The sequence below is a fragment of the Struthio camelus genome, chromosome 31 (genome assembly GCF_040807025.1).
Source record: "Struthio camelus isolate bStrCam1 chromosome 31, bStrCam1.hap1, whole genome shotgun sequence".
Taxonomy (NCBI): Eukaryota; Metazoa; Chordata; class Aves; order Struthioniformes; family Struthionidae; genus Struthio; species Struthio camelus.
In genome coordinates, this window is record NC_090972.1 from 3,804,962 (window position 1) to 3,819,529 (window position 14,568).

General features: G+C 57.3%; 1 protein-coding gene across 11 annotated transcripts in view; it reads right to left on the reverse strand.

Moving 5' to 3' along the window:
• Positions 1-14,568, reverse strand: part of WIZ (WIZ zinc finger) — a 62,965-nt gene that overhangs the window by 6,422 nt on the left and 41,975 nt on the right. For all 11 annotated transcript variants that reach the window (XM_068922973.1, XM_068922969.1, XM_068922971.1 and 8 more), the window contains 2 exons: positions 3,123-3,287; positions 1,487-1,990 (listed from right to left, as the gene is read on the reverse strand). In XM_068922973.1, coding sequence (XP_068779074.1) covers positions 1,487-1,990; positions 3,123-3,287 — 669 coding nt within the window. The remainder of the gene's footprint in view (positions 1-1,486; positions 1,991-3,122; positions 3,288-14,568) is intronic.

The window sequence follows — 14,568 nt, forward strand, 5'->3', positions numbered from 1 at the left end:
CATGAGCCCAGCAGATTACTCCTGCAGCCGGCTGGCCGAGACACCAGGAGGGAGCACGGGCAGAGCCGGGCTCCCAACGCCACTCCGGGATCCGCGCGGGACTAACTCGCATGCAGGTCCTTCTGTGCGAGGCTGTGCATTGAGCAAGCGGGGAGACGCCAGGGACAGCAGCTAACTCGTGACCGAAATCTGTGCGCAGATACCTCTGCTGCCCACCAAACCCTCACAAGCGCGGCTCGGACCCAGCTGCCTGGGTTGTCTCAGCCCAGACTGGGCGAGAGGATCAAGGCAGGCAGCAGAGCAGACGTTCGTGCTCTCCACGGTCTCTCTCACATCAGGGTCGAACCACAAAGCCTGGTTCCAGCCACAGGAGGATCTACTGAGTGCTTAGACTAGCTGTTCGCAGCGGTACAAACCCGGACATGGGCCGTTCCCTCTACCGGCAGCGGGTTGGACTCACAGAGCAGCGTTATGGCTCTGCTAGGGAGGCCCAGCAGTGAGGATGAAGGCTGAACAGGCCAGAGACACCAAACGCTCTTTTGAGTGCATTTACCGAGAGGTTCCTGGCAAGACTCAAAGCTCTGGGAGAAGGGGGCAAGAGCCAGCTGCTGCCGGAAAGTCGTTCCCGTCTCAGTGTATCAGAACAAGTTATCTACGGAGCTTATGGATGAAGAGGGAGAGCACCAGGACTCCGGTCCCGAGAGCTGAGGCACCTCGCATCCTACTCTAGAGATGGCAGCAGGGAACGGGCAGCTCAACGCATTGCCGAGCTGTGCCCGCCGCAGAGGGTCCCACTACACCAAATCAACCACAAGCGTGCTGCAGAGGCGCAGGAAAACCCTCCCGCGCTCTGTGGGGAGCTGCCTGGCAGCTCGGGGAGCCTCCTAGCGCTCTCCGTCGCACCCAGAGAGCCCTTTGCCTCCCTAGAGACGCAGCGGGTGCAGGACCGAGCCGGGAGAGGCACAGTGCTCTTCGAGAGCTACGGCCAGCCCGAAAAGGGTAACGCCGCAGCCTGGAACGGCAGAGCAGAGAGCTGCCAAGCAAGGAGAGAGAAGTAGCAGGTAGAGGGACCGTGCGCAAGAGCGTGGCTGCGGGAGGGATTGGGGTTTATAAGAGGAGACGGCACGCTTGGTCCCAAGCTGGAGAGAGACAGACGCAAAGAGCTCGGGGGCAGAGAGAGCCAGCGAGCAGAAAGTTTTACTGAAATCACAACGGGCAGCAAACACGAGCCCCTCTTTACCCAGACGGGGATGATGATCCCCCTCCTACGGTCGCGACAGAGCAGCAAGCATCTCCCGCTGCAGGCCACCGACTGCTGCTAGCAACCACCAGCACCTACGCTGGAAAACGGCGCCTGCGCCCTCGCAAACATCGAGCAAAGGGACACCCGGCCTGCCGACAGCCAGACCGAAGACGCCGGGGTCCCCCTGCCCCCAGCTCTCCCGCTTGAGGCCTAAGGGGAAACACCAAAGGTAAAAAGACTCACTTAAATTGAGGGGTCCTTCCTCGTCCGCCTGCGGCCACTGGGCTTTAGGGGAGCTCTGCAGAGGGCTCAGAGAGAGCTTGGAGCTCTTGTCCTCAGGGTTTTTCGGAGACGGGGACCCCGAGAGCGTGGGCGGCACCTTCTTGAGGATGGGGGAGCCCGGTTGCGAGAGGCTCTTTGAGAAGCCCGGGGGGGATTTGATGGCTTTGTTGACGGGGCCGTCGGACGGGCGGTCGCCGCCTTTGCTGAGCGCCAGGAGGCTGGGCCGCGGGGAGCCGGCCGCGCCGTCTTTGGGGGAGCCGGATTTCTTGCCAAGGGTGGGCGACAGGGGGCTGCCGTCGGGTTTGCCCTTCTGCTTCATCAGTTCGTAGAGCAAGTCGATGGGGGCCCCGCTGCTCTCCGACTCGGCCACGCCGAGCTGCCGCAGGTGAGAGCGGGCATGGCTGGACAGGCCTTTGCGGGTTTCGAAACAGGCGCCGCACACCTCGCACGTCGTAAGGTTCTGGGCTACAAGCGGAAAAAGAGAGAGAAAGTCAGGGCAAGGAGGAGGCGGGAGGCACCAGGAGCAGCGTCTGGCTGGCTCCTCGCAGGCACGCTGACCGTCCGAGCCTGGCATCCGCATCCCGCCATGCTGCAAGAGATTTTACCACCCCCAATCCACCTTCCCACATACATCAAGGCCCTCTGCTCACCACCACAGCAGCCAGGGATAAGTTAGGGAAGAAAGAGCAGAGCAGAGTCGTGGGAGGACAGAGACCGCTTCCCTTGGGCGCACGGAGGCTTCTCTGCTGGCCTCCCTGCTCAAGGGGACCTTTTTTGATGCATTTTTGAGGTGCCAGGGGTCCGCGAGCCACAAGAAGGCTCTGGAGCCCAGCAGTGAGGGTCTGAGGAGTGCCTAATTCCCACAGCCTTTTTGGAAACCTTGTTAACCGGCAAAAAGTAGAACGCCCAGGAGGAGATGACTGAAGGGGTCTAAGGAGGACAAAAAACTCGTGTTGGTTCTGGCAAGCTTCAGAAAGCAGCTGGTGCCAGGGAAAGAGAAAAGCAGCTTAAGACAGTGACACGAGAGCACAACGTGGCCGGCCTCTTCCAGAAGGGAATTCAACAAAAGGGCTTGAAAAGCCTTCCGGATCAGGTTAAACAAACACCAGCCTGGAGCCCTGCCGCCGCCCAGCACGGGGAGCCCTTTGGGCGCAGCTTTTCCCACTTTTTTTTCCATGATCCCAAGCTTGCAGCATCCAGTGCCGTGAGGCACCGTATCCCCGTGGTTGGGGCATAACGCGTGCTACAAGGAACAGCCCTCGTGCGCTCTGCGGTCTGACACAAGACCGTTCAACATCTCAGTGCTGAGATGCACCAGCCTTGAAAGGCCACCAGCTGCCACCCGTGCTTCAGTGCCACAAGCAGGATTGGGCCTCAAAAACGCCAATGCTTTTATATAAAAGAGCTCCAGCATATCTTTAACACCAGCTTTAATAGGCTACAATGGGTTCTAGGCCCAGTCTAGCTGGACAGCAGGTTCCCAGGCACTGTTTCCCTGCTGCAAAGCCGCAAGCGAAGAGGTATTTTTCCTCTCGTCACAACAGAAACCTGCGGCTCGGCCACCTGAGGAAGGAGACGGCGCGGGGAAGGTACTCACTTTTGGAGTCCTGAGGCTCTGGCTTGTTCCCAGGCGGCTCAGGAGACAGTTTGGTCCCTATCCTGCTCGGGGGCTGATCCAGCTGCCCGGCGGGAGCGCTCTTCTTCGGCAGCGGGGGCGAGCCTACCTCCATGGCCACCAGTTCCTCCTCCTCCGGAGCCAGGACTGCCAAAGGAAGGAGATCGTGAGCTCCGGAGCAGGGATGCACCGAGGGGACACGGGTGGGGGAACCCAGGGAGATGATTGCTCCCTTTTACAGATGTTTAAGCTACTCCTCAGCCAGATGTCGACAGCTAAACCCAGGGTGGAAACTTAAGGGGGAAAAGCTGATAGAGTCCCTTCCGAGAGTGAATCCCGGCGGAAGTTTTTACGCTTTCTGAGCGGGTTGGGAAAGTCGCATCGGGGGGAGAGCTGAGGTACTGGCGTGTCAGTGGGCACCAGCAGTGACCCAGCAGGACTCAGGAGCGGTGGCAGCTCCCTGTGGCAAGGCCCAGCCCAGCTGCCAGCCCGGCACAGGCTCCGGCTCGCACATATCCAGTGGGATTGGGGCTGCTGCGGGGTCAACGCGCCCCTGCCGAGCAGCGCGCCCCAAACCAGGGAAGGGATGCCGGTGCTCCGGGGCCGTCGTTCGGGCGCGATCGGGATTTGCTTTCCCGGCTCGGAGCTTCCTCCTGGCCACCCGGAGAGGGAGGAGGAGCGGCGGGTGGATCGGGACGAGGAGGACGGAGATGTTTGGGCCCCGGGGACCTTGACAGGAACCGGAGGGGGGGGAGGGGGGGGCTAACCCGATGGGGGAGGGGCTGAGGGCATCGTGGTGGTGGTGGGGGGGGACTGTGGGGGTACGGAAAGGCCCCGGGGCACCGTGTGGGGGCCAAGCGGGGCTAGGTGGGGTCGAGGCTCCGGTAGCCCCGACCGGGCCGGTAGGGGGATGGGGAAGGCCGGCTCCGGTAGGGACAAAGAAGGGCGGCGGCGGGGGCCGGGACTCGGCGGAAACAGCTCTGACCGGGCCGCTCCTGTCAGAGCCGGGCCCGGTGGCGGGACCCGAACCGGGCTGGGCCGCTCGGGCCCGGCGCTGAGGCGGCGGCGGCGGCGGGTGGTGGTGGGGGGGGTGGGGGGGTGGGGGTGGAGGCCGCGGCCGGGCCTCGACACGGCGGGCCAGGGAGGGAGGCGGGGAAAGGGGGCGCTCACCCGGCTCGGGCGCCGCCTCGGGCTCGGGCTCGCCGTCCCCGCCCCGGTCCCGGGGCCGCGGCGCCGCCGCCGCTTTTGTCACTTTGGGCTGCGAGGAGGTGGAGGCCGCCATCTTGGCTCCGGCACATGCGGGGCGGCCGCCAGGCCGCGCAGCCGAGCGCCGAGGCGCGGCGCCCTCCCGGCCCGCCCGCCCGCCCAGGCCGCGCAGCCGAGCGCCGACGCGAGCGCGCGGGCGAGCGAGCGGCGGCGGGCACCGCGCCGTCTCAAGGCCAGGCAGCCGCCTGCCGAGTAATCGGCAACCCCAGCCGGCCAGGCGGGAGCGGCAGAGATTCGTCGGCGGCCGCGCCAGGCCGGAGCGGGGAACGCCGAGCTATCGAGCGCTGGGCTAGGGGTGGGGGGAAGGAGAAGGGGGCGCCATGGCGGGGTGCGAGGCCCGGGCGCGGGGCATGAGGCCAAGGCCCCCTAGGCCCGGGGCACGGAGCCACGTCCAGGCTCCGGGCTGTACCCAGCTCAGCCTCAGGCCCGGTGTCCCTCGCCATGGGTCCCCTCGCGCCGCCAGGCCGGCCCCCGCTGGCCCACAGGCCTGGCTCGACGCTGCAGGCCGAGGCGAGCCTCCGTCCCCCTGGTACCGGGGCTCGACCCGACCCAGCACCCGCCACCGGGTGTCCCCACCAGGGAGACAGGAACCAGCCTCTCCTCAACCCTCTGCCAGCATCCCTGCTGCAATTTAGGACGCGCCAGCAGGTTTTAAGTCAAATCACGCCGCCAAAAGCAAACAAGCAAGCGATTTTCCATCGGGAGCAGGGATACAGGGACGCCGCCGGACTCCTGAGACCCGGGTGAGGGTTTCCCATTGCACAAAGGAGAGGGTGCACAAAATAGAGGTTCAAACCCAACCTGGCGACAGCAGCAAAATCTCCCTAAAAACGCCCTGTTCTTTGGAAAAACCGACCAACGAGCACCACCAGCGCGGTCGCGATTTTAGACAACGCTATCCCAAAATGAGAGCAGGGGCTTGGAGCGGCCCTGGGAGAGCACAGGAACGGGAGGCTAGGCCAGGTGGGCTGCCGGCAGCGAAGGCCGAGGCGAACGGCGGCCGAGTTGAGCCCCGCAGGGAAAAGGGAAGCAACGCCGGGGCGCGTGCAAAGGCGCTCCGAGTTCCTGTGGCTTCAGGACCAGATGGGAACACAGTGGAAACACATGGAGGAAGCAGAAACATCCCCTCCCTGGCTTGCCAACGCCTGCTGCAAAACCCCAAAGCAACGGCAAAGCCACATGGAGGAACAAGCCCGCGTCAAAAGCCGGAGCATGAAGCCCCCTGCACCCAGCCCAGGGGCTCCTCAGCTTACGGGGCCAGGATACAAATTCAAAGGCTACAGGCTTGGCCTACGATTGGGCTATAATTACACCAAGAAAAACCCCACGTCCTATGAGAAACCCACCTGCTGTCCCTAGAACGCACAAAGAATAAACACAAACAAAACCAAACCGAGAAGAGGCAGCGGGGGAGAGGAGACGGTCCAACAAAAACCCTAGCTGAGACAAAAACAGATCCACATTTGACACTAATTTTTTTCAGCACGGGAAAATTTTGGAGGTTCAGATTCCTACCTCCTTTCACGTCAGAAGGCCACGCTCCTTACGAACCGCTCGAAAAGGGGCCGTAGACGGACGAAACAGCGCCAGCCTCTCAGAGGCTAAAGAAACAACGATGGCCCAAGTCTTGATGTTTTAGGAGGTTTCCAAGCCTGCAGCAGCAACCAGAAGCCCCCACGGTCTCTGTGCAGCAGTGACACGGACTGTCATTCCAGACAGCTTCTGAGTGCTGAGAGGACGTCTCCTCACCTAGGGACCACGACTGCAAACACCCCGTGAACAATCCCAGCACGAGTTCTCAACAAAGCGCTCCCAGGACATGGGAGAGAAGCTCCTGACAGCAGCCAACGTCCTGATCGCCTCCATCACACCCGGAAAAGGGCTCAGTTGAGACAACCTTTTGCTTTAACCTGCATGCAGGGGATGGTCCACGGCGTGGCCGGTGGCCATCTCAGAGCTGCTGGCTGTGCTCAAGTTCGCACCCTGATCTGAGCAAAGAACTCTCCAAGTCGGGGCCAAATCTTGGTACCGCCTCAGGAAGACACAGAGAAGGCGGCAGGGGACACCAAAAACGCTGGGACAGGCAGGACTGCCTGCTTGCTGGCTTGCTAAAGGACTCGGGCAGGGGTAGGGATGAAAGCATCCGTCTTTGCTGGCTAGCCAGTCTCCGACAGCATCCAGGGCCCTGTGGGAACAGATTCCTGCCAAGGGGACCGTTTGCCAGCTCCAAGTCACGCTTTCGAGCTCTCAAACACGTTGCTTCCCCTCGCTGGCTTTGCTGAGGAAGAAGGGCTGCTAACGAACTGCGTGGGGAAGTTCCCCTTATTTGTCTGCCAGGCGGCAAGGCAATCTGTCAGCCACCACAGCACACCCTGCTCATACGTGTTTAGTCATGGTGTGAGACTTCTCCTACGTAGCCTGGCTCAAAAGAGCACAGAGCTGGAGAAGATCAGGTCTAGGAAGCTTTGAGGTATGTTATAGGCCCAGGAGCTCACTGGCATTTAACAGGAAGAGGAGAAATATAACAGGCCAGTGAATCCTGGTCCTTTCTCTACATATATCAAGCCAGTCTCCCAAACCCTGTCTCCCAAAGACATTAAGGAAGGAAAAGGGCCAGCTTGGTCATGTTAGTTGCCAAGACTGAAGGCCAGGAGGGATTTTTGCGACTGTTTCCCTTCGAGTGCTGGCCCTGCAAACCCTCACTCAACGAAACCTGTACTAAAACACCTAGCCGAGAGATTTCATGCAACCTAAGGTGGCTGTAGATCAGCAATGGTGAAAATGGAGCTCCAGTTCAGGCTAGAAACCAGCATACGGCTTCCCTTTGCTCATCTGTGGCGCTGCCTACCATCAGAAACCTTCAGAGACCAGAAGAGAGACTATCAAGGGCGCAATATCGCACATGCGATCCCAGTGCAGGGAAAGGAGGGAAGTGAAGCAGGAGGCCAACGCGAGCTTTTCAGTAACCTGGAACTCAAGAAGGGAATCAAAGACGGTGGAAAGTAGGTCAGGCTGCAGGCGAGCACAGAATGAGCACACAGAGACAAAAAATCAGAAAGGCTAAAGCAAAAAGGAGATCACCTCTCGGTGCCCCAAAAACTAACACGATGGGGGTCCTCAGAGCACATTAGCCTGGGAAGAAAGGTGGTGGCATCTCCCCCCTCCCCAAACGCGGCTGGACACGGCCCTGAGCAACCCGACCTGACTTTGAATTTGACCCTGCTGTGAGCCAGGGTCAGAAACAGAGCTCCAAAATGCTCTTCCAAACTGCATTCATCTGTGATTAACCTAGCTGCCATGGGACACACAGAGACTCCTTGACAGGAGGAAGAACTAAAGGCCACGTCCACAAAGCTCATAGGTTTTGATTCTTTGTCTTCCCCTTTGCCGAGGGGTGACCACAATTAACCGGAGGAGGCAAAGGTCAGAATGGAAGTAAGAGCAGGCCAGAGGCTGTTTAGCTACGCCGAGGCCTTCGCTCTCAAATCAGAGTATCAAGAAGGAAACGAGGTTCAGACAAATCTACAGTTAAATGTCCTCTTCCAGCCTGAGCTGTGCTGCTGGAAGAGGTCACCTCCTACGGGCTCCTCCGCAGCACTCCTGGGGGCAGGACCACCGTCAGCTCGCTGGCAGAGCAGCGTGTGGAAGCTCCCTTGTTCTCCCTAGGCAAAGTCCTGCTGGGATGGCTTAAGTTTGTGATCCAAACCAGCACAATTGAGTTTGCTCGAAATAGATGCGTCTGTCAGCAGATCAGCACTGCCAGTCTCTGGCAAAGGAAGGAACGAGAGAGCACAACATCAAGGGAAAGGGGAAGGGCGGGAGCCTCCCCACTAGACAGCCAGCGCTGGAAGAGCAGCACTGCCATTTCCGCCCGCTCTCTAAAGTAGTTTTGGTCCCGCGAGCAATTATCTTTGAAAGCCCAAAGGTGACTGAAGCTGCAGAGGGATGGGGAGAAGGCTGGCAAACCTAGGACCTGCACTCAAGACGACAACAGAGGAGGATCAGGGGCATTCAGATCATCATTTTCAACAGCTCAAAAACTGCAAGCACCTGGCAGATGACAAGGAGTAGATAAGTAGAAACAAGCCATGTAAAAACTACACAACCTGCGCCACTCTGATCTCCTTCAGCCTCTCACACCCGGGGATAAAAGAAGCCAGGGAAAGGAATCAAAGTATCTGCAGGGCTTGTGTCCTCTCCCTTGCCCACTCATGTCTCTGAGTGGGCCACCTCAGGGTCTCCCCAGATGCCCTTTTGATTAATTTTTGAGCCCTTAATCCCCATACCCCTTTTTTCATTAGTTGCCCCCCTCCCCCCCCCCCCCCCCCCCCCCGAATGGGCTCCCTATTCTCCTCATTTCCTCTAGCCCTCTGCCATCCAGGCTGCTTTGGTTGAGGATGGGGCCAGTGCCTGGAAAACAAGGAAAAACCTATGCCAGTCCCTGTAGCTAAGGGGGAGGGGGGAAATCAGGGATGCTGACTCTCACCTTTAATAAGATTTCTGAGGCTGCCTCCTCTTCAGAAGCAGTCGTGAATGTGTGACCTAGAAATTATTTTCAGGTTGGATGCGGATGTAGCTAAGAAGCTGAATTCAAGGAGCAGTTACAAAGGGTGCCCTGGGAACCAGGAGAGGGACGGAGTTCAGCACAAGCTCTCCTAAACGAGCTCCAAACTAGGTTTTCGTTAACAGGTTGGATGGGGCAGCAGCCTCACCCAGCATACAAAGCACCGCAGCCTAGAAGGATTCAAAGATGCCAGCAGACGATTTCAAACTGGCGTGGGAAAGCTGGAAAAAGATCTGGAGGGGGAAGATCCCCAAATCCAACTTACTTCCCAGATGGGCGTGAGTCAGAAACAAGTGCGGTGCTACATCTCAGAGGAACAGCCCACCGCAGAACGCAGGTAAGCGGGGCAGAGAGGTTTCTGTGGCTGAAAAGACAACGAAACCAGCAAGGAGAATACCACAAAAAGATACAACAAATGCGAAAAACAAGGACTTAATTTGGTGAGTACAAACTCCCAGTTGGGAACTGAATACCAACAAGGAGAACCAAAGTAATACATGAAATATCTCTGGCCAACAGGATGATAGAAATTGTTCAGGTCCATTAGGAAATGACCCCAGTGGGCATCTGGCCTAGACAGCAGCAATAATCATGGTTTAGAGGAACTCAGTAAGTTTTCTGTGTTGTATTTCGAAGGAAGCAAAGAAATGGTCTCTTACAATGAAAAATTACCTTCTTCAAGTATCTGTGAAGGGCTCTAAGTAACAAAGTCGAGCATTTTTAGATCTACAGAAAAGAACTTTCTTTGCTAATGAGAATTCAGAACACCAGTTAACAATTTTCTGATCCAACCTGTATTTCTGCTGTTAAGACTCGTTAATGGAAGACCTGGAGAATGCGCAGCATGGGATGGATACGCTGGTCAACCTGACGTGGCCTGGATGAAGGTGAGCAACTTTGACGCTCAGGGCAGTGTGAACAGGCTTTTGGAGGAGCACCAAAGCCCATTAACGGAGCTTTTCAGAGAGCCAGGCCCTCCCAAGCAGCACATAAGGCAATAGCTGGATGGGGAAATGAGTTAAAGCAAGGTCAGTACTGAAAGGGAGCAACATCTGCTGGGGATGTGGGAGATTCTTTGCCCCTCCAATCTTCTTCTCAAGGCTAACCAGCTCAGAGAGATGTTTCCATGTGCAGACACCCCCTGAAAGGTCGCTGCATACCGTGTTTTGGCAGATGCTGGGTTGACAGGACAGTTCAGGTGGTTCCTTGCCCTTGAATTAGCTTTCCGTTCCTGGCAGGAAGCAGGGGACGGCACCAGAGCTTGCATATAACATCCTTTGGACAGGATCAAGTGCAACTTCCCCCCGCCACGAGGTACCTACTGATGGACAGCACTCTACAAAGATGCTTAGAAAACCAGTTGCAAACCAAGTTATGCAGAGACCAGTCAAACGAAGCGATGCAAAAGGGCAACCCAGGGCAACAGCAGCCTGTGACCCGAGCCCCTAGCAAGCAGACACGTGTGTGGCTGTCGCTTTTGACAGGCGAGGATAGACCGGAGAGATCTGCCACCCTGAATCTGCTTTCTGTGCACACAGCTGAGCACCTCCAGCTGCTTCATGAAATGCCTCCAAGCCTTTGAGCCCAGCTACGCTTGGGCTGCACCAGATCCTAGAAGAGACCAGGCTTTGCAGTGGAAATGGCCCCGCAGCACCCTCAAATGGAATTTTATCCAAAACACAGGCGATGGTCTAGAGAGGGGGACAGCGCTCTTTAGCTAAGCAAGGGTCTGGGCATGATAGGGGGCAGCCCCACTTCTGCGTCCTTGTCTGAGAGCCAGTGAGCAAATGCTGGTTTGCTCCCATGGCTCTTCCCCCTATCAGATCAGACATGGTGACACTGTTGCTGCGCAGGAGCAAATCTAGAGGAAAAGTCTAGACCTAGCAGAAAGTCTTGCAGTTTGGGGCCAATAAGGGAGGCAAAAGGGTGTTAGATCTGCAGAACGGGAGAAGAAAAGCCAGAGGACGATGCTGCCAGGCCGGCGGAAGCAAGGTGGGGGGCAAAGCAAGGTGAGGCAAGCTAAGAGGGAGGAGAGCTGCAGCATGCTTTGGGGAAGGACATCATTGCCTAACATTTCCCAGCGCCTGCCAAGAGGAGCCACGTGTTCTCCGAGGCGACTGCCAAAAGGTTTGGAGCAGGAGATACACAAACAGTCTCTGTAGAAAGCCAAGCCAGGGTTTAAGGAGGCACTTGCAGCAGCAGGGCACACTTTTGCCCATCACAACATATGGGGAAAGCAGCAGGTGAGCGCAGGGAACCACCTGGAGCAGCAGCCACCAGGCCCAGGACGGGGAGCTCTCTGCAGCACTGGGAAGGCCCCTGCGACGAGGCCGTGTCCGATTTTGAGAGCAGCACTTCAAGAAGAAGGAATCACGAATGATCAAGGGTCTAAAGGCACAACCAACAAGGAGACACCCAAATATCCCTGTTGCAGTCTATAGAAGAGCATAAGATATTGTCTCTGCTTGCCACAGATAAGACTAGCAGCGATGGACTTAAATGCTAAAAACACCAAAGACCCCATCAACTTTCTAGGAGGGAGGATAGGTGGTGGCAGTGTAGATGCTGAGGGAGGTGCTGGAGGCTCCACCCGAGACTAAGTCAGGCTAAGGTTGGTTTAGGTACTGCAGACCTGCTTTGGAGCAGCAGGAGGGCGCAGGTGACCTCTGAGGTCCTCAAGTGCCTTGCAACATCCTGTTTTTGCTGCACAGGCACCCATCTAAATAACCAGCCCAAATTCTGATCCGTGGAGCCACGTTCAAGTTCTTGCCACAGACCCAAACGCCTACTTCCTCCCTTTGACTTTTAGTTTTGCTTAAAGGCTTTTTTTTGTTTAAATAAGCATTTGAGGGTGCAAGACCGGCAGGGGCTCACTCAGCGCCTTTCCTCCCAGGGCACTGCAGGGCAGCGGTTAAACCCACAGCCCTTTCCCAATGCCTCTCGGTTTTGGCTGCGGATCCCCACCTGCAGGCTGCTCTGGGATGGGAGGTTTGGCCCTAAGAGAGCCCAGACCGGTCCAAAATCTCGCATCCGATGGGCTTATAACCAAGTTACCGCAACAAGTCAAGGAGAGAGTGCAACAGTGCTCTTTGAATTAGCAGATCTCCCTGTCATCGCATGCAGAGCAGAGTCCTCTGCCTTCATTTCCCACTGCGCCCTGATTAGAAATCACGAACCACAGCTGACCTAGAAAACAGCTCATGAAATGCTACCCAGAAAGGGACTTCTCCCTGCATGACCACTCAGTTCTGGCACAGGGGTCTGTCCCCGTGAACGCAGGGATTTGGTGTAGGGTCTGCTAAGCAACCTAGCCTCAGCTATTAACTGCTCAGCATCTTGTAACCCTGGCAGAGACTGTCTGGCAGTTCGCGATCGCCGTCTGGAAGTGGCCAGGAAGGAAGCAGGAAGCGGTTCGCGGAGATCTGCGCGCAGGTGCTGAGCCCTGCCAGCGGCCTGGGGCGCGATCGACACGTCGCAGCATTGCGCTTCCCACGGTGGCGCTTGAACGCAGCTACCGGATCATGTAACCCCGCGCCGCTCTCTCCCGGCATGCCGAGCCAGCGCTGAAGGTGCCACGTGTCCTTCATCCTCCCTGTTTAGGTCCATCCCGGTCCGTTCTTAATGGGCAGCGCTGCAAATCTGGGTTTAACCACGTGCACCGCTAGCTTTTAGCGAGTTTTGGCAGGTTGCATCAGCTCGTGAGACGGAGAGCTATAAACGGCCGCCTTCAGACAGGCTTTTACGCCGCGTGCCAGGAGCGCAGGCCTGGAGGGGACCTCTATAAAACAGAGCAAGCGCCACCTCGAAACATCCGCGCTGCAAACGCCCGCCAGCCCACGCGGCAAGGCACGCTCCGCGCACGCACGCAGCACCCATCTCTGCTTCACCTCCTGCCATTATAACCTGGTAACAGCCCCGTATCTCATTAACGTTGCCTAAAAACCTCTCTAAATTACAGACTTAGCAAAAAACGGGAGCAGAGAACACGACACGGAGCAGGTGCCCCAAGGCAATTTCTCGCTCCCATCTGGGAAGAGCAGTCAAGGGTTTAAGCAAGGCTTCCCACAAGGAAGCGGGTGGCTCCCAGCAGCTCTCGACGCTGGGACGTCTCACGCAGGCGATTTAAGGAGACGCGAGGACAGGTGGGTTTATAAAACGGGCGAAAATCCTCTCGCTACCGATTCGGCACCCTTCATCTGCAAACACGACTCTATAACTTGTTTGTTCAGCTGCTTTTCTGCAGCCGTACCCGGAGCAAGAGTTAAATAAATATCATATGCAACGTGTGCTGCTTCATTCTTAAATCGGTTGCGACAGCTACTTTCAGCGCCCAGCCAAAGGCGGCCTGAAAGAGCCGTTTCAGACTCAAAACAAAACGAGGAAGGTTTCGATTCGCAGGGAGCCCGTCTCTGTGCTCCTAGCTCCTCGCAGGAGCGTAACTAAGAGACTTCATTCTTGGATTTAAATACAAAAGCCGGGCCCGGTTACGGAGCGCTGATGGCTATCTCCACGTGACCCGCTGTGCATGCCTTGGTTACACAACAGGTCGCTGGGCCCAGCACAGTCCTCGCCAGGGATTTTTCTGGCTTTCCAGATTTACCCGTTTTCTTGGCATTCTCTCCCAAGGACGCTACTCGTAAGGAAATACGGAGCGAGCGAGTTAGGTTTAAATCCAGGCGCTCCATTGGAGATGGGGGGTTTGAGCTCCGTCTCTGGTTTCCGAGCCGCCGTTCGCGCTCGCCCTCTGCTCGCTTTCAAGCGTCCGTCCTCAAACTAATCGAGGTTTAAATAAGACGCTGAAGCAGGCCGGTTGTTTGCGACTCGTCTGTCCCCATACGGCTGGATTCCTAAGCCGACTCCTCCCGCCAAACCTGCGTGCCCCGTCGCCGTCCCACGTTCGACGTAGATTTTTCTGCCTTTTCCCAGTACTGAAGCCACATTGCTCACGTCCTCCCTCCTGCTACACCAGAGCTCTCCCAAATCCCCTGGGTTTTCCCATGCTGCCGCAGCAGCTTCGTCCAAAGGACCAACCAGTGTGGCTCTGCCCAGGGGTCGCGTTTTGGGAGCCTGGCACAACCCAGGCAGCGGGTGAGCTGGGGGCACATCAACACCCTTTTCTTAGGCAAATGCCAGCACAGGGTGCAACAATCACGGTACAAAACAAAAGCAGGGAGTAGCACTAATTGCTCCCTCCTCACCACCATGCACTTTGACGTCTTCTTCAGTGATTTCTAAGAGAAAGCTGAGGAGTTGGCATTTGGAGGCAGCCAGAGCCCACCGCATTATGGAGACGGGCACAGCAATAGCGGGGGACACACCAGCCCCAGGTCTGCATTTTGTGCCAGAAAAAAAAAAAAAGGGGAGTGATGTTGCCAGTACTGATAAGCAAGCCCAGATTTCAAGCCGTAGCCTGCTCCTTTTAAAAGGACTTAAAATTGAGGACCTCTGGCTACGGGACATAGAATTGTGGGCGCGGGGAGACCTTGAAATCACTGAGCGGTAATCACAGTCAGCGAGAGCGTCCAACCGCTGACAGCGGAAACCCAGCTGAGCCCTCCAAAAAAGCCGTTAGTTGGCGGCAGCCCCTGCCCTTGGCTA